Genomic DNA, 27,210 nt, shown 5'->3' with positions numbered 1-27,210 from the left:
GTGAATGAGGAAGTGTGGGAGGTGGGACTCCCCACCATCTTTTGGCTGGGATCACAGCCAAACCCCTGAGGCTCCAGGAAATGATGGAACTGGGGAACAGCCATGAGGGGAGGTGGGGGTTGCCTGGCACCTCCCAGGAAGGAGAGTCCAGCGGGTCTGGCATGGGACAAGCCTCCTGCAAGATGAATGGATGACAAGGGCCCTCTCTTCCTCAGGGCCTCTCCACAAAGGCCTTGGCTACACCGTTGAATGGGAGGGGGGTAGAAAAGGGAACTGGGGCCACCCAAGGAAAAGTGAGCTTTTCCCAAAGGCCTCCACACTCCTAGGAGAAGGCCCTGGGCTCAGGCCCAACTTGGTTTAGATCTGCTGAAAGAAAGGGCAACTTAGCGTTTCTGGGTCTCAGTTTCCCCAGCCCCAGGTGTTCTCTTCCTTCTTGGTGTCTCTGCCCTACAGAAGTTCTAGGGTGTATGCAGGAACAGTCATTCTACCCTGCCCACCATAGCCTGGGAAGCTTCTAAGTTGTTACAAATCAGTGGCCAGGGACTTTGCTGCTTGTGATCTCTGTGGCCTGCAGGAGCCCCAGGCCTGCATCAGGATCCAGTGACCTACTGGTGAGGGAGCAGGATGACACCTGGCCAGCACAGCTGCTCTCTAGGGTCCTTTCCCTCTGCTGGCCTGTAAATCCACAAACTTCCTGTCAGTCTGGATTTAGAGCCTGTGATGTTCTTACATGGTACCATGGGGCATGGTTTGGCCACACTTTTCCAGGAATCTCTCTATATTCTCTTCTGTCTCTAGTTCTTTCCCTGACGGATCAGTCATTTCCTTTGGTCAGTCTGTCCTGAGGTCTAACCTTTTATTTTAAGTTGTCCCTCCCTGGGGGCTGGCCTTTTTCCCAAGCTACCCTGCAGCTGGAACCCAAGGGGAAAGGGAGGGGTAGCAGGCTCTATGGTAACCCTGAGAAGAGAATGCCTTCTCTCCTCATCTGCATATAGACAGATTCATCTGCATACAGACAGACTCATCTACATATACTCAGTGGGAATCTGAGAGCATATACTTAAGTGAGTGGCTGCCTGGTTCCTCCGTCAGTCAGTCCAGTCAGTCAGTCAGTCCAGTCAGTCAGTCAGTCAGTCAGTCATGGAATCACTGTTTAGGGAGGAGCTCCTCCCTGTGCCCTTGCCCTCCTGACCCTAACTGTGTATGGCTAGGTCTTTCGGTTATTAAAAGGCAGCCCACCTCCTGCCTCTGCTTGCTGCCATCCCAAACTCCTTCCTGGTTGGGCAGAGACCAGCACACCCAGATCCTCTACAGGACCCATGAGCTTCCTAGGGAGCTGCTAGTGCAGGCACAGGATTGGCTCAGAATTAGGCACCACTTCCCACCCCTATGTCCCTGAAGACTAAGGCTCCAGCTGCGTAGGAGGAGGGGATGGCCAGCTTTTGCTTGCTTACACAGGGACATGCCTTTGGGCCACAGTGGGTGCTGGCAAGGCAGGCCTTGGAGCAAGCCCCTGAAATGAGCCCTGGGACCCTCACAAGCACTCTTCTAGCCTGATGAACTGCTTAGATAGACAGGCAGCATCCATAGCCCTGGTCAAATCCCAGGCTCTATCCTTATGGGGACTCTTAAGACTCATGGGGCTTTCCTGACTCTAAGGTGCTCAGGACCCTTAGCTAAGGGTCCTCTAAGATGGCTGGTCCTTTCCCTTCACAGCCTCAGTTCCTCTGTAAATTGAGGGCACCTTTTGTTTTGCTGAACCATGCAAGGCTGGAGCATGCAAGGCAGACTCTTCACCCCCAAGCAGGTTGAGGTTGAGGTAGCCCCGGAGCAGCCATCCTCGGCCAATGTCAGGTGTGTGTCTGTGCAGGAACGCTGTGGAGAAGCATTGCAGTGTTGGCTGTGGGTGCACAGATGCATGCTGAGATGCATGAGGATTGCCCCCGGGGAGGGCTTGGGGCTAATGGCTACCTCTTGGGAGGGAGGGAGGGTAGATGGTTGAGGATAGCCCCTTTTGCTTTTGATGGTGTTACAATTATGCCATGTGTCATAGTTCTGTTTTTAGACAAATTCTGGGATTCAAATAGAAGTTTCAAGGAGGTGTTCAGACAGGAAGAACTCTGGGTGGGGCTTGAAGGGTGAAGTCTGGGCTCTGCTCACGCTTCCAGCAATGCTTTCAGTAATGCATTGGATGTGGGTGTTGTTACAAGGGGGAAATAAGGTCAAAAGCACAAGTTTCTTGCTGTGGCTCTTCCGTGCTCCCCCGAGCTCTGTGTCAGGTCTTATGGCTGACATTTCTTTCCTATTGTCTGATTGCTAGCCCTGTTCCTTTCTGTGTCACCAAGAGGACAGAGAGAATGATAATATTGTGGGACAGGGGTGTTCCTCATCTATGGACTGTCAGACCAGGAAGCCATTTCTGAAACAGAGCCTCTGATGAGGGAGGCAGCAACCCTGCTTCTTGACTGGAGAGCAGCCCCCTCTGGTTCTTGCCTTCTGCTCCCTAGGCTATGGGGTAAACCTATTGCTCTGATATTCTTGGAATCCCACAATTGGTGGAGCGCTCATGAAGCTGGAGGCTAGCAGAAAGGGTAGGGAGAGGCACACTGTCCTCATGCCATCCTGGCCGTGCAGGGAGCTTCAGGGAGCCCCACCTGGTGTGGCTATATTGTTCAGTAGTGAAGTTCTAGTATGAAGAACCCAGAATGCCCCTGTCCCTGCCCAGCACACCCAGGCAGCAGACACTGATGCTCAGTATGCAATGTTCTTTATTGGAGATGGGGTGGCTCTCGGGTACCCAGCTGAGAGGCAACAGGGGAAATAGATGGGCCAGGCCGGACAACTTGCTGGAAGTAACCAGGCAAGTAAGGCTCTTTCTCCATGGCTTTGGGGAGAAGCTGCCAGGCTGAACCTCCACCTCCGTCCATGTCTGCTTGCTAGAGCCAGCCTGTTGGCAGTCTGTGAACACATTTTGCATGGCAGGGATGCTCAGGGTGAGGTCTTCTTTTTTGGTCTGTAAAGAGAAATTGTCAAGAGTGGGGAAAAGACTTGTTATCTCAATATAGGGGAACCAAAAGCAGGAGGATTGCTCTGAGTTCAAGGCTAGCCTGAACCACACAACAGAACCCCATATCAAGACACACACACACACACACACACACACACACACACGTACACACACAATCTCTCAGATACACACGTATGCACACTTACACTCAACACATACTCATGAATAAAAGTACTCTTTGAATGGAGACCTGTTAGGAGTAGACAGAAGAAAAGCTGTCTGTAGTCCAGAAAGGGTGTCTGTCCTCTCCACCAGCAGACAAGGGGCCAAGGCTAAGCGTCTCCCCTGGGCCATCACAGAGCACAGAGGGCAGAGTGTCAGGATGTGGCTTAGATCTGTGGCTGGAGCCCAGGATGATTGGTTAGGATGGTAAATGCATGCTAGATGGCAGTGTGAGAGCCTTTGACTTCTGCAGCCTGGCTAGCCTCTTCTCCAGTCCTGCCTTCAGCCCCTGGAAACTGGTAGAACTTCCTTAGAGACTTCTTATGCTGCTGGGTCTGTTCTCTGAGCTCTGGCCCTCCACTGTGCTGGAATCTGGTCCATAGGAAATCACCACTGGGAGGGAGGGAGCCCTGTGTGGAGCACAGAACAAGCAGCCTGAGACTCTGGGGAGCAGACCCGGACTCCAGGGACCTCTGATTGTACTTGTGGTCCTGGGACAGGGTCATTTGGGTTTTAGCCAGGGCAGATAAACTGAGATAAAAGCCGGTGGTAGCCAAGTAAAGGCCAGTGCTAAGGCATCCTGCAGCTTGAGAAACCTACAGCGTTCTTGTACCAACCTCCTCTTCAGCCTTACTGTCTAAGAAAACTCCAGAAAGAAGAGGTGATCTCGGCTACATCCCTGTGCCACCCAACTCTGTTCACAGTCACCTTCTAGTGCCTGGACTCTCCTCAGCCTTTTTCTCTTTAGCTTCTCTTCCCCCACCTTTGTCAGGCCTTAACCTTGACTGGAGGGATTGGGCTGAGAAGTCTGTTTAGATCAGTCTGCTGAAAGCCCCCTCCCTCTAAGATAAGGATTATGTTTACAAACTTGGGTTCCTACAGATTTTGGTTCCCAGGGCCACCCGCAGGCCTTCAGAGAGCTCCTCCCTGCCACAGTCTATTGCCTGGCTCCATTTCCACCCCCACTTGCTCTGCTGGGTAGTCTCACTCCCAAGCTGGCTGAACCTAGAGGGATCCACAGGAGACGCTGGTGTGTGTCAGGGCCTGATGTCACTCAGGGTAGGGCCTACCCTGGCTGGGGAGGAGTATTCCAGATGACAGGGCCAGCCTGGATCTCCTAGCAACAGTAAAGTGGCAGGGGGCTGGGAAGAGGGGCGGGAACAATGATATCATAAATTACCCAGCCTTCCCATCCAGCCCCCTCTTAAGCAGGGTCCTCTCCACCTGCCTCTCACCAGCTGGCCCCTCAGCGTCAATGTGCTCTTCCAACCACGGCAGCCATTCCTCACCTTCTGTTGTGTGATAGAAGAAACTGGACCAGTTGGAGCCTTCCCAGGAGTCCTTAAGGTTCCACCAACCAGCCTAGGGAATGACCTCTCTGCAGTGGACTTGCTCAGCCTCCTCTAGGGTGCTGACAGGGAGTGAGGGAAGAAAGTTCCAAAACACTGGGGGACATTGAATGGCAGCACCCATGTTTTTTTTTTTTTTTTTAAATATATTACCTTTTTGGGGGGGTAGTGCACAGGCCATGGTGTATGTGTAGAGGTCAGAGGACAACTTTTGGAAGTCTGTTCTTTCCTTCCATATGTGGGGGGAGGATATTAATTTAGGTTCTCAGGCTTAGAGGCTAGTGAATCTACCCACCGAGTCATCTCACCGTCCTTGACCCCCAAATTTTGACAGAGCATTTAAACTTCATACCAAGTCAACTGAGTCTCCATTTCCATTTCCCTTCTAGGGCCAGGAACTGCTTTAAGTTGATTAAAGCTGGGTGGCCGCTCCCTGCTCACCACCTCTCATCTCAGCTACAGCAAGTTGACAAGGGGTGTGACGGCTGCGTCCATCTTCACTACATGGTTGGGGAAGGCTCTCAAGACAAGAATAAGAAAAACAGTGGGACTTCCTGATTGGAATGAGGAAAAGTCTGTCAGAAGCAGGAAACAGGATTGGCTCCTCTCCCATCCCTGCCACCCCTGCCCCTACCCCAGCCCTGAGCTTCAGTCCCAACCCAGAAACAGGATCTGAACTTCTTCAAAGCTGTCTCACTGATTCCTTCTTAGACATAGCACAGAGCTGGACCCAGTGGCCTATTTTTTTGGCTGTTGTCATTTTATGTTTCTTGGAGATAGAGCCCAGGATGTCCTGGAACTCATAATATAGCCCAGGCAGGCCTCAGAATTGTAGCAGTTCATCTGCTTCAGCCTCCTGAGTGCAGGGATTATACCAGCTAAAGCCTGTGTGGTACTGGGGGTGGATGCTAGTCAAACACTCTACCAGCTGACCTGGCCATGATAATTAACTAATTTGGTTTTATTTTGTTTGCGATGGGGTCTCATTATGTAGCCCTGGCTGGTCTGAAACTTGCTATGTGGACCAGGCTGGTATTAAACTCATAGAGATCCTCCTGCCTCTGTCTTTCAAGTGCTGGGAATAAAGGCATGGGTCATCATACTCAGAAATTTGGTTTGTTTTTGAGACCAGGGCCTTACTCTATGCTCCAGGCTGGCCTCAAAGTCACCACTCTTCTGGCCAGCCTTCCAGGTGCTGGGTTACAGGTATGAAGCACCCTGCTCATGGCCATGTTCAAAAACTGGATACTGACATGAATATTTTTTTGTATAGTCCTGGCTGTTCTGGAACTTGTTCTATAGACCAGGCTAGCCTCAAACTCACAGAGATCTACTTGCCTCTGCCTCTCAAGTGCTTGGATTAAAGGTGAGTGCCACCACTCCTTAGCTCTGACAGGAAATTTTGAGAATCTGTTTTCTGTCTTTCAGGAGCCCCATAGGAAAAAATCAGAGAGAAGATAGTGCCCGGAGTATCAAGATGGCAGCCAATTGTCATAGCAACAGCAGAAGGAGTCTGGTTGGCTGTGGGGGCGGAGCTGGTATGCCAGCTGGTGCCAGATGGACAGCCCAGCAGAAGGCAGCCCTAGCAGGTGAAACTCCACCACTCATGCTCTCTTCCATATGCCAGCCTCAGCCTGGCTCTTCCCTCCAGTCCTGGAGGCCCTGGTGCTGCTGGCAGGGGGCTAAAGCCAATGTCATTTCTCCCCCTGACTCTTGCTTGCACAACAAGGAACAACCATGTCATGACAAAAGACCCCCCTGTTCAGAGTCTCCCTGGACAATGGGCTCAGGGATCCCAACAGACCCAAAAGTAGCACACTGCTGACCATGCTGACGGCCAGAGAGTCGGAGGCTGGAAGACTGTGGGGCAGGCCTTGTAGGTCCTCAAACGTTTCACCGAACATTCCATAGCGCCTGGCTTATGCTGCTCTGGAGAAAAAGGAGAGGACCGAGGGAAGGAACAGGGTCAGCTGTGGGCAATTTGGGAGACAGCCTCAGCAGAATGCAGCATTAACAACAAGATGCCACTCTCTAAGATCTCAGGCCTGAGACTCAGTTCCAGTCACCAAACAGAGCAGAATAACTCTGCTCTCCCCAGCTGGCATCCCAGAGCTGGGAAACTGTCCCTCCAGTTCTGCCCACCTCCTCTTACTGTGTCCTTCAGCATCCAGCCCTGAACATTTGCACATCACCCTACAAAGGGTTATAAAGGTCAGGGTCCAAAGGCACTAATAACTCTCCTCCCCACTCCTTTAACTAGCAAGTGAAGAGAGCCAGGATCTTACCCTGTCCAGTCTGTCCAGCACTGACTCTGTCTTCTGCTGTCCGTCCTGTAGCCTGAGCTCTTGGCCTGCAGTCATCCTACTGTTTAAAGTGTTCCAAACCCAAAGTGCAGTTAGAAGGACCAGGTAGGCAGCAAGGGCCTGGTGATGAGGGAGATGATCTCTGCCCAGGGCTGACCAGCAGGAAGAGACCCTGAAGTGAGGCCAGGCAAGAACTTGTGCTGAAGAAGATAGAGAGCAGAGTGGTTGAAACAATGTCCCCCTTCCCCAGACACCTTTTTGCCTGTTTCGCCTTCCCAATACAGTCCTCAGTGTAAGAGATCCCCTGTGGTACTCCCTCAGGCCCAGTGAGAGCAGACCCATAGCCTGGGAGGGCATGTGTGGGCTGGAAAAAAAAGCTAGAAGACTCAGAGAGGCACAGCTGGAAGAATAGGAGGTGGGCAGAGGCTGGGCCTAAAAGCCCCCTAGGTGGGGGCTTGACTGGGCAGTGGATGGGAGCCTGGCCTGGGAGACTCTAGCCAGGCCTAGCTTCTTTCTTTTAGTGTGGACCTGCTGGAAGTCCGAGGCCACCTCCAGCCTACCCCCAATGCCCTGAAGGCCCTCGGAGCTAAGTCCCCTCACCTGACAGCCACTGCCAAGGGCACTTACAGAGAAGCCTTTGTGTAAAGCCTGGCATGTTGCTTACACTGCAGCCTCGGGACCAGCAGCATGGCCTCTTCTCCCTACCTCAGTTGCTCTCACTGAATCCCCTCAGACTAGGCCCTGAATCCCTCTCCCCACTCTCGTAATCTGTTATCCCCTTCCTTCTTCCATGAAATTTCTAAGCAGAACTTCCTCCCTGTCTCCAGTCTAGTACCAGTTGGCCTTGCAGTACCTGACTTCTTCAAACATTTTTGCTTGTAATGTGAGCGCTCAGAAACCAGTAGGTTGTATTCATGTGAACCTCCTAGACATTATGCAGCTCCACCCAGCCAGGTGCCATGCCCTAGCATCTCTGAGTTTATGGCTGACTTCCATAAATCCTGGGCCATTAAGCCAGCTTCTCTGCTTCAGCATCTAAGGCTCCACTTCCTTCGAAGGTCAGGCAAGTCCCCAAATATACCATGCTTTTTCTTACTTCCTTGATATTTCCCACCACCTAACCCCGCCCAAAATCCTGAATACCTTGAGTCACTGCTTTCTTCCAGGAAAAGTGTCCTCCAGAAAGCCAATAGGGTTGTTGCAGGGAAACCACAGGTCTGGGGTGGGTTGTGTCTGCTTTCCCGCCAGACCACTCCCTCTGCAGGGCCATGGGAGTCTCCTCCAGGCATGCGCATGAACTAGACATTCAAAGAACCTGCTAGGCATCAACATACAGATGTAAGAAAAGCTTGGACACAGGAGTTAACACAGGAGGGAGGGACAGGGTTTGATGATGATGACACAGGACTAGTTCAGACGGTGTTCAGGATTTGAACCTGGGGCTGCTGAAATGGCTCAGGAGCTAAGAACACTTGTTGAAGGGATTTGATGCTTTCTTCTGATTTCCATGGTACCAGACATACATGTGGTTCACATACATACACGAACACACTTATATACATAAATCAAAAAACCTGAAAATTAAAAACTTGAACCCAAGGGCCTATAAGCTTTAGAGGAAAGAAAACCAGAGTGTGCACAGCTCATACCAGTGAGCATCTCAGGTCCCTAAGAAGGATTCCCTCCTGAGCTCTGCCATCTCAGAGGCTAGAAGAGAAGGTGCCTTTCCACTGTCTTTTGCAAGAGGGTTTAAACATAGGATTATTTCAGGCTCTAGGCTCTGATCTAGGAGCCAATGGCAGGACACTGAGCAGTGGATAAGGTATAACTCGGGGGGGGGGGGGGTTAGGTTTTGTTTGGTTTTCTTTTTAGGCAGGGTTTGTCTGTGTAGCTGTCCTGGAACTCACTCTGTAAAGCAGGCTGGCCGAGAACTCAGAGTTCTGGGATTTAAGGTGTGCACCATCACTACTTTGCTCACTCTAGTTATGAATAGACCAATGTTAAGAAAATGAGTGAGCTGGGTGGCGGTGGCAGTGGTGGCATTGGTGGTGCTCACCTTTAGTCCCAGCACTCAGGGGACAGAGGCAGGTGGATCTCTGAGCTCAAGGTCTACCTTTAGCAGAGTGTCTACCTTTAGCAGAGGTTGAAGCTACAAAAGTGACTAAGAGGGGATATCAGGAGTGCTATCACTTCTGTGTGCAGCTGGCTGATCCAGAGGACAGAGTGGATGAGACCAGGAACAAGTTGTTTAGGACATAACACAAAAAGTAAGGCCAGTGCAGAGGTTGGGGAGATCAAATAAGCATGAAGTTATGCACAGAGGGCAAAGAAGGCTGGCCCAGTTGAGAGGCTGTGAATGGCCCTAGAGAAGGCACAGTTTCATAAGTATATAGTTTCACAAATATAGTAGTGGCTGGCTTGGCCAGAGAATATACTGCTAGTCTAGTGCAGCTTTCCACAGTCCTGAGACCTCCAACTGGCAGATGATCCTGCCTGACCCATACCTTACCCTGTCCCTCTCCTGCTGGTCTTTCCAACCTGACTCTTCCACACCTTTGACATCACCCATACTCTTGAGTCCTCTGGGATCTGTATCCAGGGATGAGGCTTCTACCACCCTCTGAATCTCGTAATTCTTCTGGGAGCAACCCTCTTCCCTCCTCCCCATCTCCCATCTAATTCCACTGATAGTAATATCCAGGTCTATTCTTGGTCAGCCAGGAAATCCTTCCTTATGTTGTCATTCTCTTTCATGCCCACCACCCAGGCTGGCACTCAGCCCACATCACTCAGAAGCGGCCATTTTATAAACGCTACCTACCTAAGATGGCGGCTTCCCTCTTCCTATGTTTCCATTCTCACAGCCTCACATCCTACCCAGCTTTCTTTCTGAAGCCTGATTCCAACAAGGTGGGGGGCCCCCCTGACTGAAGAGCCAAGGCCGGAGGAAGCAAGACAAAAAAAGTACAGAAAAGGCAGCCCCTTGGCATCTCTCTTTGGCATTTGAGTCCAACTAGGGAGGGAGGGTGAAGGGAAGAAAGAAAGTAGTATGAGTTTTTATTTCCATCCTCTTCCTGCCTCCCCCCCCCCAGCTCTCCCCCCACACTTTGATGAAAACAAAATCTCTCCCTTTTTCTCTTCTCCACCCCCCCCCTCATCTCTTTTTTCCTGGCTTCTACCATGAGCCTCCTGCAATGCAAATGAACTGTATTATGCAAATATATGCAAATAAGGCTTAACGAGCGGAAGGAGGGGGCAGAATGCTTAATGAGTAATGGCGAGGGTACAGATGGAGGGTGTCAGGAATGGCTCCCTCCTCTTTGCAGTTCCCACAGCCTGGAGGTTTGCTAAAGGTAGCAGGTGTCTATTTCTGGGGAAAAAGCAGAAGGCCAGGGTCCCAACATAGCCCACTGCTTCAGTTGGGGAGTCCTAGGATGGCTTTGGCTATAGTGGAGGACAGGAGAGCTTGAGAAGAGAGGGAGTTAAGTAGAAGGGATGGGTGCCCCCTACATGCCTGGATACTGAACTTAGCAGCCTCACTGCCCTATGGGCCTTTGGCCCCGGGTGCTGAGGTTGGGGCAGGCACAAGAATGGCATGGCTGTGCATTAGAGAGGAGGATTCTCAAGGGAAGATTCCCAGGCAGACCCAGGTTTCTCCTAGAGGTGGGGGTGAGAGCTATCTTTTTGTGTGCTTTGGGGTAGGGGGTTGGGGTGGTTACTATGGCAACATAGCGTAGAACACCCACCTCCCCAACATTCAGCCCCAGAGGACTTAGGGGCTGGGGGTGGATAATGGATTGACACCCCCTGATGCCCCTGCCACCTGGCACTGCCAGCCGGAGATGGCAGTGTCAAATGTGAGAGAGTGGTCCCTTTGTCTCTAGGCTCATGGTGTTGGGGGAGCAAGCGTGGGCACACAGAAGGGCCTTTCCCAGGCCCCAGTCCAGTTTGCATGCCTCCTGCTGGCCTCCGGAGACTCCTGGGGCCATCCTCTGGCCTTTATACCCTGGCAGATGGTGGCCCCTTGTCTTTTCTGCTAGGTAAGCCTTCCCCATGCCTTTTGCAGGGCTTTCCCCTCAAAGCCTTCTCAGACAGTGAGAACAGTCAGTTCCACCTCTCCCTGGTTCTCAGGGATACTTCACATTCCCAGACATGTATCCTGACCTTTTGTGTGTAACATCCCATACAAAACTCCTGCCAGAACTGGGCAAGGAGACTGGTAAAGGAGGATTCAGACGCGGAAAAGGCTAGGCTGGATTCACTTCAGGCTTCCCTCACCAGCTGGAGAACCTGTGTCTCATTTCTTCTCCTCTCTGGGTTGTATATAATGACTAAGGCTTGTTTTAGCTTCAGTTGATCTGAACATTCTACACCTTACATGACTTCCATGAGATCCTTCCTACCACTGCTCCAGTTCAAGCCCAGTGATCCCGGGGCAGCCATCCCTCATCAGATCTGGACTGTAGTGCTATATTGCATGGAATAGACAAACCACCATTTTCCTAAAGGGATCGGCAGGCTCACTTACCGCTTGGGAGCTGTCCGTGGTGCTGGATACCACCGGTCATCACGTCCTCAGAGAGTGGGCGGGAGGGTGGAGCACCCACCCGCCCAGGGGAGAAGCTGAAGGGAAGAGAAGCAGAAACATTTGGATACAGTAAGGAAAGAGAAAAAAACATTTTGGAGGCGGTCTCCTGCTATTGGAAAGGAGGGTGCTGGAGTCGATGAATCCTACATTCCCCACCCTTCATCTTAGATCTTCAAGAGCCTCAGGTGAGCTCAGCTCTCCACTGGATCCATTTGGAAAATCCACAGGCTCCTCTAAGCCTGAGCCAGTGCTTTTGGCCTTAGGGAAGAGCAAGACTGAGGTCAAAGACAGACCTTTAAATTCCATTCTAAATACTAAAGGCTCTTCACGTAAGTTAGTGATAAAGATGAAGAAGAGTATTATAGATATAGCAGGGGCCTGGGCAGGCAAAATTGTGTCCTCAGCACAGGGAGGAGAGTGTATCTGTGGTACAGACTACAAAGCTTCATTTCCTCTCTGAGTTTTTTTGGGCTGGGCCAAGTGCAAACATCTGCGTGGAGGTGAAGGGTGATTTTGGTGTGTAACCAAGTCTGGAAGCACTGGCTCAGAAGAGTGCCCGCGCTACTGGGGGACGGGATTGACAAGGACGAGAGGCTCATTTGGGTGTCAGGCTTGCCTCTTCTGGGCTGTGGAAACTCACACCAGACAAGACAATGATGTGCAGTGCCCCCACAGAGTACCCTTGCATGGACACAGGGAATGGGTGCTACAACCTGAGGGTATGCGACTCCCCTCACCCAGAGGGTCCCAGGGAGGCAGCTGTGGAAGGTAAACAGCGACAATGGTCCCTTTCAGTGTCCAGACTTCAGCCCTTCAGCCCAATTAGCAGACACAGCAAACAGCAATTCAGCCGCCTTCAGCCGCTGTCATAACAAGCTCAGAGCTGCCTTAATGGGGGATTAGGGCAGGAGGAGGGGTGTCACTCTAGCCTTGGCAAAGCCTGGGTGGCAAGGAGCCTCCCTTTTTTCTCACCTCTCTCTTTGGTTAAAAGCACACCCACCCTTCCTCCCATAACTCTGTTCCCCCTTCTCTTCAAATCCCAAATGTTTGTTTTCTCGGTTTGTCTTCTCCCCTGCAGTCATTGGAAACCACCATTAACCTAAATTCACCCACCTCCTGGGGGAGTTGGCCCATCTTGCCTGTTGGTGCAATGTCCCCATTTCCTCTTTTGTGGGGTCTTTTCAAAATTATTTTCTTAGGCAAGATCTCAGTGTGAACAAGCTGACCTTGAATTCTGGACACTCCTGCCTCAGCCTCCTGAGTATTGAGATTACAGGCATGAACCACTTAAGCCCAGCTCCTGCTTTTAGAATCTAGAATCTAAATATTTAATGACAGAGGGTTGTAACTATCACTTACACTTTGAAACCAGCCACACATGTTCTTAGAAGAAAGAGCACAAAGCCAGGCATGCCTGTAAGCATTGGAGGGTTGAGGCAGGAGGATCACCATCAGTTAGAGGTCATCCCTGGCTACTTTGAGGGTTCTGGGCCAATATGAGTTAAAAGTGAAACTCTGCCCCCAAAATCTGACAAAGAGAGGTGTGGGTGCAGGATGACTCTGGATAGTGACAGGCAGTGCAGACCCCAGCTCTTCCCCTAACAGGCTCGACCGACAAGGGGACCCTCTTCAGCCCTCCTTTAAAGGTTTACAGTTCCTGGGTCACAAACATCCCAAAGGGATCTTTCCAAGCTACAGCCTTCAGTCCTCTGCAGTGAAGGAAAGCCTCCCTGTGGGTGTCACCACATGGTGTGGAGAGCATTCTTTGCTACACAGATCAACCTGGGAAATTCAGATATAGTATGTATGTGACATGCCTAAGACCAGAGTTCCAAAACAAAGCCTAGTTCCTTTTCTTTGATTTTCTCTCTCTCTCTTCCTTCCTTCCTCTTTCTTTCTTTCTTTCTTTCTTTCTTTCTTTCTTTCTTTCTTTCTTTCACAGGGTCTCACTATGTAGCTCTTGCTGTCATGAAACTCACAGAGATCCACCTGCCTCTGCCTCAAAAGTGCTAGGATTAAAGGTGCTAGGATTAAAGGCATGTAGCAGTCCACCATGCCTGGCTCAGTAAGACCTTTTAGATGCCTAGAAGGGGTGGGGTTATTGTCTCTGGGTTGAATTCATGCAAAACTTGAGTCACATATTTACAAGAAAGTTGCCTTCAGATGCCTGGACTGCATGCTCTGCAAAAGGACACAGGACAAGGGCTTGAGGAAGTGGGTCAGGAAGCCAGCCGAGGGGCTGGAGACGCCCAGTGGTTAAGAACATGGCTGTACTGACCCAGTTTTCAATGTGCAGCATCCACAAGAGAGCTCGCAGATATCTGTAACCCCAGTTCCAGGATGATCCAGCACCCTCTTCTTGCCTTTGAGGGCATTACATATATGGTGCATAGACATACACAGGGAAAAACACACCCACAGAGACAAACATCGTTTTAAAATTTTTTTAAAGAAAATAAACCTGTGAATTTGGTTTTCAGTAAGTCTGGTTGATATAGCAAACTTTGAAGAATACAAACGGCAGTTCTTAAACAAAGGAGGCTTTTCAATTAGGTAGCTGTTAAAATGTGAACTAAGACCAAAGAAGTTCTGCAGTTTAATTGGGTAAGGAGTGTGCTATGTCTATAGAGGGGAAGGGGTGGTAAGCCAGGCATGATGGCTCAATGTAATTAATTTCAGCACTTGGGAGGCTGAGGCAGGAGAATTGTCATCATGGAAGCCCAGGCTACACTTTGTCTCAGAGAGAGAGAGAGAGAGAGAGAGAGAGAGAGAGAGAGAGAGAGAGATATCCATGGATATATCTCTGGATAAATGTGGTTGTCATCAAGCCTGACATTTGATTTCCATCTCCTGAACTCACATAGTTGAAAAAGAAAACAGATTCTCACAAATTGTCTTCTGACCTACAAATGTATAACTACAGACACAAAATAAATTTTAAAAAATTAAGACAAAGGAGAGGAGGAGGAGATTTTGTCATTGTGATGTCTGCATTTAATAAACTCCAGCTTTTTTTCTGTGGGTTTTCATGGCCACATCCTAGCATCCCCAGTGTCCCAGTTGAGTCTCCTGGCTCACTACACAACCTCATACCAATCCACACAGGCTGTTTCCCTATCCTCACCATCAGGCACACTGGCTTCACAAAGGGCACCTGCTGCCCTGCTGAGAACACACACATACACAGCCAGTGTGCACCTGAAGAAGACACAAACCCTTAGCAGCTGCACCCCCTGGCCTCTATTCCTCCTTTTCCTAAAGCCTTCTCTTTTGAAGAGCTTGTGATCCAACGTGCTCATGGGAAACAATAATGTAAAATCAGTGTGGTTAGCAACTGAGGCTCTAAGTTCTCCTGGGAATGAACCCCCCCTCTCTCTTTGTGGGGGACTCTAGGATGTCCAAGAACTTGCTGTGTAGACAGGATGACCTTGAATTCCTGATCCTCCCTCCTCTACTTCGAAAGTGCTCAGATTATAGGCCAGTGCTGTGATAGAGGACTGTGTAGCCCTGGCTGTCCTGGAATTTACAGTGTAGACTGGACTGCACGTTTCCAACACCATACAGGAAACATTAAAGATGGTAACTATAAGAAAGCTTGTTTTATTGATGCCCCTTCTCAGCCCAGGCAAATTCCCAATAACAATGAGGCTTCTCTTCTTTCTACTTTCTCAGTTGGCTCCTCTGTGTGTGTGTGTGTGTGTGTGTGTGTGTGTGTGTGTGTGATTCTCTTCATGACAGAGTGAATGAAAGAAGCTTTGGGTGTCAAGCCAGTGAGTAACATCGACTGCTCACTTCTGTCTGTGTAACGTGGGATAATATGGCATCTCTCTGGCAGTATTAGATGGTGGAAAAAGAAAAACAAAAAACAAAAAAACAAAAACAAAAACAAAAACAAAAACAAAAAAAACAACTCTTTCTTGGCCATGAAACCATTAGTCCCAGTCTAGGACTCAGCTCCTTTTCTCTCCCATCCCCACAACAAAACAAAACAAATCCCAAGCTCCCGGAATGTAGGAGGCCTCTCTCCCTGCCCTAAGTGCTAAAGGAGACACACAAGGGCAATGGGCTCCCTGAAGTCCCAGAATTTGAATGTGGATTCCCCAATATTTCTTCCATGTGATACAAAATTGAATCATTATCTTCTAGCTATAAAATCAGGTCCTAGGAGGAAAATTTAAATTTATAAGAACCGCTGGAGTCTGGGTGATGATATTTAGCCCAGTTTTCTGCCTCTTATTAGTCGGTACAGGCCTGGTCTCCAAGTGCCAGCTGGTCAAGTTCGGCCCAGAGCCATAAGAGCAGAAGGGGATTCCTAGCCCTGGCCATGTTTGTTAGACCATCTTCTCAGCTGTAGAAACCCTCTTTCACTAAAATATTTAGGTCAGGCAAGATAAATAGATTCTTTTTACAGGAGCCCCAATTAATCTCTCTAATTCTTTGCTTTCTCTGGGCAGCACAGCTACACATTCCTTTGTGTTTGAGCTCCTCGGAGCTCCTTGAGGCCATTGGTTCCTTTGGGACAGGATTTCCAAGAGCGAGGCTAGGATCTGAACGTGGGTGCTCTAAAGCCCCCCCCCCCACTCCCGACTGTACACTTTTAGCCATTAATGACAAAGCAGCCCGAGATAGTCCCGTTAGACTTAACTCTGGTTCTGAAGGCCAAAGTGAAAGCAAAGAATTTGCGTGCGCCCCAGGTTCCCAGAATTCCCCTGGGGTAAAGGGGTCTCTGGCCACTCTGGCTCTTGCTCTCGTGCGTTATTTTGTTTCTACCTCGCCATTCTCTCTAATAAGTTCGTTGTGTGTGTTTATTTTTAAGCCTTCCCCACTCCTACACCTGTTTCCACCTGGACAATCTAAGCTCCCAGTAAAGCTGAGGGGCTTCAGGGAACCCACCAAAGCAAAAGCCAGCTTTCTAGAGATATCCTACGAACCTCGAACTCTACCAGTCGCTTCGAAGAGTCAGAGGGAAGCTGCTCACACTAGCCACCCGAGATGCGTCGAGGTCGGGGGGAGAGGGGTGCTTGCACGTTCCCTCCAACCCTTCAACTAGATTCCAAGGGCTCTCTCTCTCTCCCGGGAGCAGCTTCCCCGGACTGAGGCCCGGATTGCTCCATTTTGACCAGGCCTCCAGTTGCGACCCCAAAGCGGCTTCTTGCTTTCTTCCCAGCTGAGCAGGTTGCGGGTGGGGATCGCGAGGCGGCTCGGGCTGAGCAACCCTCGAAGGCGACGACTCCCCCTCCCCCAGCCCTCCAGCCTCGAGGGATGCCTGACGTGGCTCTCCCTCCTGCAGCTCTGCCGCCACCAACGTTCCAGGCCCTCTGCGCAGTGTATGGGGTTATTTTTACTTTCGGTTATCTAGCTTTATGAAGACTCCACACCACTCATACAGCTAGATAACCAAAGATAACAACCAACCCCGCCTCCTGGCCGCCGCCTCCTCTTCCACGCAGCCTCCCGGCCGCCGCCTGGACCTCCGCAGTCTCAAGTCGCTCGACGGCGGATGGGGGACGCGCGTGGTGTGGAGGCGAAGAGACGAGAGATCCTGGACCTCACGCACTAGCACGACGAGACCTCAAAAAGGCGAGGAAAGGATGCTACCGCCAACGGTTCTGAGGTTGAGAATCTAGGCTGGATCCAAGCGGCCCTAAGCCTGACCGCCCATTTCCCACTCCCTCCTCCTCCGTGCAGAAGCAGGGTTCCGCCGGTGCTGGTGGAAAGGCTTCAGGGCCTTTCGTGCCACCCGGGAAGACCGCATGGACCGAGGCCGAGGCCTCCCCAACCTCCCACGGTGTCCACACCCTCCTCTGGAAGGTCGAGTGTGAGCTCCGCGTGGGTGCGGCAGAGCCGAGCTCGCAGAGCTGCTCCGAGCTGCCGACTGCAGGGGAGCGGCCGCGAAGCCCGGGACGGGAACCCCAGCACTGGAGAACCCCGAAGCCCAGAGGGAAGCCTGTGGCTGGCGGCGGGGTGGAGGGTGATCCTGAGACTCCCCCGACGACTCTCCCAAGGGCAAAGACCCCACCCAGAGAGAGAGATGGGCTAGAAGTCAGGACGTGCGGATTAGGGCAGAGGGCGGCCAGGCAGGTGCGCCGAGCCCTGGATCCACAGAACCGCGGGGGAGCCGCTTTTGTACAAAAAGCAGCCAAAATCACCCAGAGAGATGTGAAAATAGCTGGGGGTTCTGAGAGAGAGACGCCCTTAGTGGCTGAGGGGGGCGATCTGGACTGAACCCACTGGAAGGAGGTCCAGGGACCGTGCACAGGGTGCGGAGCTCCGTGGTCGCAGGTGGCGGACGCGCGCGCTGGACTGAGGCGCTTCCCCACCTCGTGCCCCACGCGGGTCAGGCCACTTACATCAAGCCCAGGATGCCCAGTGGTGGTGTCCTGCACGGTCTTCAGGCGCGTTCCTACCTAGGCAGCGCCAAGGACGTGGGTCGAGGATGCCGGGGCTTGCCAGGTGATGGGGCCGAGCGGGAGCAGGCAGGGTGGAGCAGGGTCTCGAGACCCAGCTCCCTCCTCAGCCTTGGCCGCTGCTCTGGCGGGGGCGCTCTCAGGCTCCGGACTTTTCATTCATCCCTTCACACTCCTTCCTCAGGCCAGCCCCTGATTGGCTATACCTGGTCTGACGTCACTGCCTCGTTTCTTTTTCCCCCACCCCCCAGCCTTTCCATGCCCGTCCCTCTCCCTCCCCAGGCCAGTCCGAGGCATGCAATTGGGGTGCCCCTCCCCCAGAGAATGGGATCCAATGTCTTCATGCGAATCCTCAGCCTTTTGCTGCCTCATCTACTACCCGCCTGCCACGTCTGTAATCCATTGCCAATTGCGGTTCCGATGGCCACCCTCATCTTCTTCTGTATCCTACATTTTCCATTTGGGCTCTATGGTACATTGCACCAGGACCAGCGCACAAAGATAGAAAATAAAATTCCCTCAAAGAGACGTGATCTGTAATCTCAGCACGGGGAGGTTGAGGCAGGGATATGGATTGGAGACTCTATCGATCCCTGACCCCTCCCACCGGAGGAGTCTTTTTGAGTTCTAATTCCTCCCAAACTGTGATCCTAATATTTAGAAGAGGCAAGGGTCTCTTTTGTTCAAGGGTTTCTACTCAAAACACTGAAGGGAAGATTGTGCAGTTTGAGTTTCCTACTAGGAGACAATGGGCGAGCAAAGGCGGCCCCTCTTCTGCATTTCAGGAGAATGTTTCTTGAACCTGTTTTCAGCATCAAGTTTCCAGGTGAGGAAAGATAACCACAGCTGAGAATCCTAGCTGCTTTTGAGACTGAATTCTGCCAAGTCTTGGAGACCTTTAACAGGTCTCTCCCTCTACTCATGTTCCTCCAGGCTCCAAGGCACCACAGCCAGCAGTCTGGTGGCCTGCCAGCTCTGGAGCTGGGTTCCCAAGGAATATAAGTCTCCAGCAAAGCTCTGTCCTCGTCCCCAACTTTCTCCACCTGGCTCTCAATATAGTTCAGCTAGAAGATTCTTCTCTCCACTGAAGAAACAGAAGCAGAGAAGCACCAGGGAGTAGCCAGTTGCTGTTGGGTGACATCTGGGTTCTAGCTACATCTACATCGAAGTTCTCAGAGTGAGCTGAGGGCCCCAGGAGTTGCTGTGTGTGCCAGTGAGCTAGGTATCCCTTCATCCTCCTACTTACCCTCTGTTGGGTCCCTTCTATAAAACTGGCTAAGATACCTAAATCTTGCTGGTCCGATTAAACCAGCCAGTTCCTGTAACCAGTTCCTGTAACCAGGGACCCTTAAACTCTGGGTCACCAGCAGTCCACGAAGGGGACCATTATTTTAACCATTGGGCCTGTCTATCTGCTAGTCCTATGAACAGCCTAAGACAAAGCCAGACCTGTGTAGTGTTTGCCTCACTTAGATGGGAGATGATGGCTAATAGGTTTAACTTAGTGCTTCTCCCCCCAGACAGGAGAATGTCTGAATGTCCATTGCTGTTAATGCTGGCTGCATGGCTGTGGGTGGGGCCGGCTTGAGCTGAGATAAAACCTACAGGCTGTATCCCTGTCAGAAAGATGATAGCAATTGAAGCAAGCAGTCATATCTCTCCATGTCTCAGGACAGTCTCAGAACCAGGTTTAGCCAGAGATTGATTGATTGATTGACTGACTGATTGATTGATTGATTGATTTTTAATTTTTCTTTCTTTCTTTCTTTTTTCTTTTTTTTTTTTTTTTTTTTTTTTTTTTTTTGTCAAACCTCTACATTGTCTTAAGGCTCTTCTCTGAGAAAGGCTCATTAACTAAGTACTGAAGGTTAAGCCCAGGGCCTCTCACAGGCCAGGCAAGGACCCTCTACCCCATACCTCTTTTCCTTCCCCCCCCCATTCCCCCTCCCCAGGCCTCTTTCACTTTTTAGTCTATGACAGAGTCTGACTCTAAGCTGCTCAGATTAGCCTTGAACTTTCTTTAGCACAGACCAGCTTTGGAATATTGATTGTCTTGTCTCAGCCTCCCAGTGCTGAGATTACAAGCCTGTATGCCACATCAAACCCAGCTGGGGGAGAGGTGTTCTAGAAGCTTTGACAGCTTGGATGCTTTGCCAGAACTAAGCCCTGTCCTATGGTGGGGGTGGAAGGACAGAGGCAGAGAAAAAGGCACATTTTACCCTGTTTCCTTCAACCCCGCCCCCCAAGCCCCAACCCTTACAGCTCAGAATGGTATGCCTATGGCTGGCGTGTGGGGGCTCCCCGGAGCTGTAGTTCACCTGCAGAAAAAAAGGAAGCTCTTCCCCCAAGTATTCTCTAGGCACCCCCTCCCTCTGGGCATGGTGCTAAATACAGTCCCTAAATCCATCCAAATAAGGCCCTTTACTGCGGTGCTCCAGCATGCCACAAGCCCAAGAACGTTTCTCTGCATGCCACCTCATGCCCTTTCACAGGATGCCTGACACATGCCACATGCACACTAAACTCCTCCACACATGCTGGCCTAGCTTCCAAAGAACATTGGTTTGCTCTTCCCACAAAACTGCTTTAAACCCTGGGAGTGCTTTCACCTCTCCCTCCCTTCCCAACACCAAAAGGTTTGGAGGTCAGGGCCAGCCTTGATAAGAAAGCCTTATCTGCCTGTAAGATGTCTCCCTTCCTTCTCACCAATTTTTACTGTGCTCTGCCCTCTTCAGGGACTCCCTGCCCTACAGTCCTGCAAGCCTGAGGTAAGAGGCAGCTGGGCTCCTCAGACTTTCCCTCTCAGCACTGCTGTGTTTTGTTGGGAAGGTGCCTGTACACAAAGGTTCCCTTGCTGGATGTACACTCCCACCCCATATTCCTAATGGCCAAATTCAGACTCAACTGGACTTTCCCAAAATTAACCTGAACGAAGAAATGAGCTCACTTTGCTGTGTTCCAAAAGTGTTCCCCACACAGCAGATACAGAATAAAGTCCTGACGTCTTTTACATTGACTTTGAGCATTTTAGGGGCAGTTCAGTCTAACAGCGTCCAAATCAAGGAGAAGACAACCCACAGAAGAACAGCTCACTGCACATAGAATGCCCTCCTCTGCCCAGTTCCCGAGGGAGCAATTTTTATCTGGGTTCACAGGACAAGCTGGCATCCCACTGATCCTTTATGAGTGCAGGTGAATGCCACCTTCACCCCAGTGTAAATGGGAACTCCCTATGCTCAGAGAGAAGCAGAGGATCCTCTGCTCCATTTAACTGTAATCAGTCTGAGTATGAATTATGTTCTTCCAGTTTTAAACAAGAAACCCCTTCAAAAGTGGCCCTCAAGAACAAGGCTGTTGTTGTTTTGTTTTGTTATTTTGACATATTCTTCCTCCACAAAGAAAAAAACGTAAGTAAAGTTCATGCAGAATCTTTGAGAAATATACTTGTGTAAGAGAAGACAACAGAGAACAGCACCGGATGCAGCAAATCTGCAGGACTCACAGCTGGGTACAATAGTTCCAGAGGGCTCACCAGCCTCAGTCTCCTAAGGAGCAGAGCCTTCTCTGTTTCCTCCAGCACAAGTCTACTCTCTGGTGGTCTATGGACCTCACTGTGAGTACTTCTTGGGAGAACATGTTAACTCTTTGTGCTAATAGGAGTCTGTGAGTGTTCCAGGAGCCTTCATCCTTTGGGGCCCTGGGATCGAACCCAGGACTCAAGACATACTAGGCAAGCACCCAAGCATTGAGCCACAGCTACAACCAAGGCCAATGTCCCCTATCAATACAGCTGCCCACCTATTGTCTGTATCTGAAGGGCCCACAGAAACAGAAGCACAGGACAGAAACAAGCTGTCTGGACAGGGCCTTTTGAGTCCCTATGTAAACTTTGGCAGTAAAGCACTTTCTTGAAATAGTATGGTAGTGCAAAAGGGACTTATGCTTAGATCTTATAAGAAAAATAGTTTTCCCTTGTTTGCAAGGTGGATTTGCCTTAAAGATAAACTCAGAGCTTCATCTGAGGGTGCAATTATCTCTGCAACAGAAGCTAATTACTGTGGCTACTATTAAACAGAATTCTGTTATTGAATGCCTGCAATGTCTATAGCATTGGGACAAATAAAAGCAACAGCAGTTAAAAATGGTGTTTTCTCTCTTTTTTTAAGGCTTCCATATGTACAAATGAGGTTAGGATGCCTGGAGACTCGATTTAGAGAAGGCGGCCACTGAGGACACACCCTCTCTGGGAGTGGGAGCATTACCAGGCTGTGGAAACACAGCTCTCCCAGCTCTCTTGGTCTGCTCACAGACATGAACCCCACAAACTCACATGCCCATTGCCCCAGTCCTACAGACTCAGGGAGAGGAGACATGGTGACCAAGATGGCAGGGGGTCAGCTTAGTCATCCATATTGGGCTTTTCCCATAAGATCGTCTGTAGTCAAAAGCGTGAATGTGTAAAGCGCACCCACACTCAATTACAGGCATGCACAGTCACACCCATAAACTCAGACAGATTCAGTGGTAAATTCATGGAAAAGCCAAGCAGTATTATCTCCCAATGCTTAAAGGTGCACGTACCCACTCAGCGATTTAAGGGCCTCAGGGACCCATTCATTCCAATCTACACTCTCTCCTGGCTCACCTGTCACCCCCTTAGCTATTCCTGTCCCCTTCTCAAGCCAACCACTTCCCCCAGAATCAAAGACCTCCATCTCTTCCCCCAGGAAGCTGTGGAAGAAGAGGGAGGGTGCTTTCCTCTCTGCACAGAACCAGACACGGGGTGGCCTTTTGTCCCCAGGCTATGTTGTTTGCATTGCTTCTTAGCTCTGACAATGCAGGTCTTACTACAAAATAGACCAAAATCAAAGGCTGAAGACTAGCAGAGACAGCGAGTGGGGTAGAGAGCTGGGATGTAATGGGACTAGCACCCTTTTTTTCCATCCCCCACCCACACTACCATCAAAGCAAGGAAGGAAATAAATACCCCAAAGCCAGAGATGACATCCGAACAAGCCGAACAAGGAGGCTGCTTCTGGGTGGATGGCTGCTTCTGTGGAGGGAAAAATGCAGAGGTTAGGGCTTTTCCCTCCATCAGCATTCTCCTCAGAATTCTCCTATCGCTCCCCAGTTCGATCCTCAGGACTCAAGCCTTCCCAGCTGGCTCAACAAAAGACTGGCCAGACACCGTGCCAGGTTTCTCTGTCAGTTCTGCTGGGTGACTCTGGTCTCACAGCCTTGACCTCACTACAGTGCCTCTACATCTCTACCCAGTCCTCCAGGCCCAGCGCCCCAGGCGAGCCCACCTGGAGGAGCTCTCTCACAGCAAGCTAAAGCCTACCATCTTCTCCTCACAGATTTCTTGGGCTACCACAGTGCATACATAGGTGAGACGAAGAACCTGGGTCAGGGCTATATTTCTGTCTGTTAAGTATTAAGTGCTGTGTGCATCAAAGATATTCTCAATCATAGCTAGGCCTGGTGGTACACACCTGTAATGCCAGCATTCCATAAACAGAGGCAAGAGGAGCAAAAAAGTTTAATACCTCATCTAAAAAAAAAAAAAAACAATAAGGAGGAATAACATGAATTTTGCAATCAGATCACCTCCCTTCCTTTCCCTGCCCGTTTCTGTCTTTAAATCCTTGTATCTCTCAGGAGCCAAAAAGACATGCTATGGATATCAGTCTTCTTCTTTTCATGTACACAAAAGGCATGAATACAAAGCACTGCGTATTATTTAATGTTCGATGAGGGCTCCATACACATTTCACAGCATTTTTTCTAGTTCTTTATATTCAGATTAAATTAGGGTTTGGGGAACAACATAGGTAACTCCTAAAAACACTCTAATGAAATTCCATGTTAATTATTTTATTATTTAAGTCAGGAAGGAACCAAAATGCAGAGGAATTTGGGAGGGAACAATGCGGGGAGCTGCGGAACAGAAAGGAGCCTCACACCTAGGCTGGCTTTCTAGGAGTGTTCTGCATACGTATTCCCACACTCAGCAATGCCCAACTGACCCGCCCCGCTGCACCAGCCCACTACACTACCTCTTCACTGGGGGGAAGGGGAGTCCCTTTCGGAAACTATCATCAAAGGGGACCCTCCTCTCCCATCTTCTGACCTGAGAGAAGACAGGTGCTACGGCAGGTAGGAGCCTCCCACTTCTTTGACCTGATTCAAAGAGAGTTCAGGGGTTCCTTTCTTTACCTATTGCTGTCCAAACACCCCAGGCTCACAGTACCCAGGGCCAACTGTAAGAAGCCAACCCAGTGTACACAGGACATGTATGTGCACATGTATGGCAGCTGACAGCCTCAACCCCTCCTAGGAACCTAGCCTCTGGGGCACCAGGACTGGTCTTTTCTGTTCCAATCTCTACTGTTCCACATAACTCCAGACTGTGTGCCAAAATTACAGTGTAGGTGGGGACTTAGGGCAGGAGAGTGATGGATGGCCCCATCCTTGTATCCTGGTACTCTTTAAAAAATTAAAACAAAAAACAAAATCCACTCTAAGACAGAACAACCATGTTAGAGTAAATGTGAAGAAAGCTGATCAGAGCTCCCCCAGCCCGAGCTCCCTGAGCCCAAGTCTGCCCCTCACTCCCTTTCTGCTTTCTGGGAACAGGGTAAAGAAGAATGAAATTAATATGAATTCTGTAAAATGGTTTTTCCCCCAATTCTGGTTTCTACCTTCCTAGAAATGTAGGCTCTTTCCCCTCACCCCAAAGTGCTCCCAGACCTGTTCTTCCCCTAAAACCTATTCTCTGGGACAGAGAGAAATAAGGCAGAACAGGGAAGAGGCCCATGAGTCCAGAGTCAGAGCCATTTCCCTCTTCCCTGGTGTCTGCTCTCCGATCTCCTTCCAGCCTCCCTCTGCTGCATTAAGATGTTGGCCATGTCTGGGGGAGCGAAGGGAGGGGCGGATTAATAGGATCAGTAGCACTGTGACCCTCCCCACCCTCCCACCCCCAATCTCATTGACTAATTTACTGAGCTCTGGGCTGGCAGGGGCTGGGTAGGGAGAGGGACCGGGGCCTCTGGCCTGGGGCAGAGTCCTTGCTTCCAGCTCCGATGGATGTCCTGGACGCCCAGGAGGCAAGAGTGAACCCGGGTGGGCAAGAGGCCAATTCCACACACTCCTCCTTGTCGCCTGCCTCCTTTCTATGGACACCCCCCGCCCCCAATTTTTTTTTTTTTACCAGCTTTCCTTTCTGTGGTACCAGCCTCCATTAGCCAGGAGGAAGGCTAGGTTAGGATGTCTTGACTCCTATCACCCTCCAACCCCAGCCCAGATGCCTTCCAGGGCTATGTTCCTCCCTGGACCCCAGTGTATACTTGCCTTGCCTCTGTGCCGCTCGGAGAGGCCACTCGCCGCCGCCGCTGCCCGCTGTTCTCTCCTAGCTTCTCTCTTCGTGTGGAGTGGAGGATGCGGCTCCAGTACCGCTGACGTAGCATCTCTTATCCATTCAGGAATTTCGTTTGCTTCTTTCTTTCTCTTGCTGCTCTCCCTGGAAAGCCAGGAAAAAAGGGGACGCTGCCCCTATCTGGGACCATAACCACCACCAAAATAACAGTCTGTCTGTCCAGCCAGAGCCTCCTCCTCCCTTCTCAAGTCGTGTGTGTGTGTGTGTGTGTGTGTGTGTGTGTGTGTGTGTGTGTGTGTGTCTTTGTCATCCCCACTGCATTCTGTTGCCTTTTCTAACCCAATGCAGGAAGAAGGGGCCAGGGGACACTATTGTTCCTCCAGGCCACCCTTGTCCCCAAGGAAGCAGGGAAGAGAATGAATGACAGAAGTACCCTTGTCCCTGTCCCCAGGCTTCTTTGAGTTTTAATTCACTTTTGAACTTGAGGCTGTGTTTGAATGTGTGGGGCGGGGTGGAGAGTGAAGCTGACTCTGACTGTAGAAGGCACCCTTTGCTACTTGAGGTTGAGGTGTTCAGTCCCTCCTTCCCCAGAACTCCTCAGGCCACCTAGTCCAACCAACTGGATTAATCACAAATTTAGCTCTTGGTTGTGAAGGAATAAGTGGCCACTGGGAGATAAGGGCAGAGACCTGGACTAGGGACAGGGCCACCAGCTCTTGGATGTCTAGACAGGAGGGGTGGGGCCACAGGCTCAAAGTGGGAGATAAAGCATCTTGTTCTTAGAGGACGATTTGGAGGTTGGTTTCCAGGGCTAGGGTTTAATATTTGGTGGAAGGTGAGGCCCCAGCGATACAATGGCGGGGGCTCTTTTCTCCCCCCCCCAGCCCCTCCCCTTTCCTCCCTCCCACTCTCCCTGGCCTGCATGGGAACTCTGTCTGAGCTCAAAGTGACAGACAGCAGGCCTGCATGCTAATGAAGTTTGTCTCAAGTTCATTGTCAAAGCCCCCCCTCCCCATGGCCCCCTTCCCTTCTCTCTCATACACAAATCTCCCTCCAACTTTTGTCCCACAGATCTGGAGGCCACTTGAGTCTCTGCTGGCTGGCTCCCCTCTCTCACCCTCCCCCACTGCTTTCAGTCCCCCTTCTCCTCACCACTTCCCTCAAATGGGGAGTGTGTGAGCAGGCTTTCTTCTCTCGTGCCTTCCCAGGCACCTTCTGGCCCAGGCATCCCTAAGCCCCAAGGAGGGAGTCTGAGGGCTGAAGTGTCAGAGTCTTCCGACGGCAGCCCTTTCCCATTCCACAGTAGAAGGCTGCCCCCCTTCCAAGTCCCCTATCCCCCAACTCCCAGCCCTGTCTGGACCCAGTCTCCCCATTCCAGTCCAGCTGCCCCTCCCCCACCCCTCCCATTATGATTTTTTCACTCTCCCTTGATTACATCTGCTTCACTAGCTCAGAAATAAAGATCCTTTGAGACTAATTTTGCACCCCCACCTCTCCCTCCCCTCTCCTCCAGCCCAGGCTCCCGTTAGCTCCTTTCTCACCGGCTGGAAGACATTGAGTTCCTTGTCTAGGGAGCTGGGGGGTTGATAGGAGGGGGTGCCAATAGAATGGGGGGGTCTCTCCAACTCCAGGAGGACGTGTCCAGCAATCCAAACCTGTCCTTTTGTTCCTACAATCCCTTCATACCGTCGCCACCCTCTGGGGCTCGCCTTTCCCCCAGTAACCAGGGGACAGGGAAGGAAGGGGAGGAGGACCCCGAACTCACCCCACCCTCAATTCCAGGGAAAGAAGAAGAGAAAAGGGGGGAAATTTAAATCCCCCCTCATTAGCCAGAAAGGAAGCAAAAGGGGTAATTATGATTGAAAGCAGACAGCTGTGGGTCCCGGCTTTTATGTTGCTCCAAGCCTCCGCCCCATTTCTCCCATCACCCAGAAATCGGCCCCCTGTGCATCCTGGCCC

The 27,210-nt window shown here is 50.8% G+C and overlaps 1 protein-coding gene across 11 annotated transcripts; it reads right to left on the bottom strand.

The window, feature by feature from the left end:
• Positions 1-2,749: 2,749 nt before the first annotated feature.
• LOC117706606 (uncharacterized) lies at positions 2,750-26,008 on the bottom strand. Of its 11 annotated transcripts, none has more exons than XM_076932680.1 (10): positions 25,227-26,001; positions 22,864-22,929; positions 11,410-11,504; positions 8,025-8,196; positions 6,864-7,081; positions 6,405-6,502; positions 4,931-5,132; positions 4,519-4,640; positions 3,258-3,639; positions 2,751-3,013 (listed from the first exon to the last, which is right to left on the bottom strand). In XM_076932680.1, exons 1-4 carry the CDS (start codon positions 25,340-25,342, stop codon positions 8,180-8,182), a joined length of 294 nt encoding a protein of 97 aa, XP_076788795.1. In that variant the 5' UTR covers positions 25,343-26,001; the 3' UTR covers positions 2,751-3,013; positions 3,258-3,639; positions 4,519-4,640; positions 4,931-5,132; positions 6,405-6,502; positions 6,864-7,081; positions 8,025-8,179. The 11 variants fall into 11 exon arrangements, 6 of the variants coding, with proteins under 6 accessions (XP_076788794.1, XP_076788795.1, XP_076788790.1 ...); XM_076932675.1 differs by adding an exon at positions 9,703-9,894 and having other exon boundaries at positions 2,844-3,013; positions 4,519-6,507; positions 25,227-25,395; positions 25,685-26,008; XM_076932679.1 differs by having other exon boundaries at positions 2,750-3,013; positions 4,931-6,507.
• Between the last annotated feature and the right edge of the window lie 1,202 nt (positions 26,009-27,210).

Source organism: Arvicanthis niloticus, chromosome 4 (assembly GCF_011762505.2).
Source record: "Arvicanthis niloticus isolate mArvNil1 chromosome 4, mArvNil1.pat.X, whole genome shotgun sequence".
NCBI classification, from domain to species: domain Eukaryota; kingdom Metazoa; phylum Chordata; class Mammalia; order Rodentia; family Muridae; genus Arvicanthis; species Arvicanthis niloticus.
Note: the sequence above shows the minus strand (reverse complement) of the source record. Positions and strands in the feature narration are given on the sequence as shown.

Excerpts from the sequence above, each read along its gene's own strand:
- LOC117706606 (XM_076932675.1), bottom strand. The coding sequence starts at position 25,342 with ATGCTACGTCAGCGGTACTGGAGCCGCATCCTCCACTCCACACGAAGA. Across the intron at positions 22,930-25,226 it reads CCGAGCGGCACAGAGGCAAG|AAGCAGCCATCCACCCAGAA; the intron begins GCAAGTATACAC and ends TTCCCTCCACAG. Across the intron at positions 11,505-22,863 it reads ATGTCATCTCTGGCTTTGGG|CTTCTCCCCTGGGCGGGTGG; the intron begins GTATTTATTTCC and ends TCTTCCCTTCAG.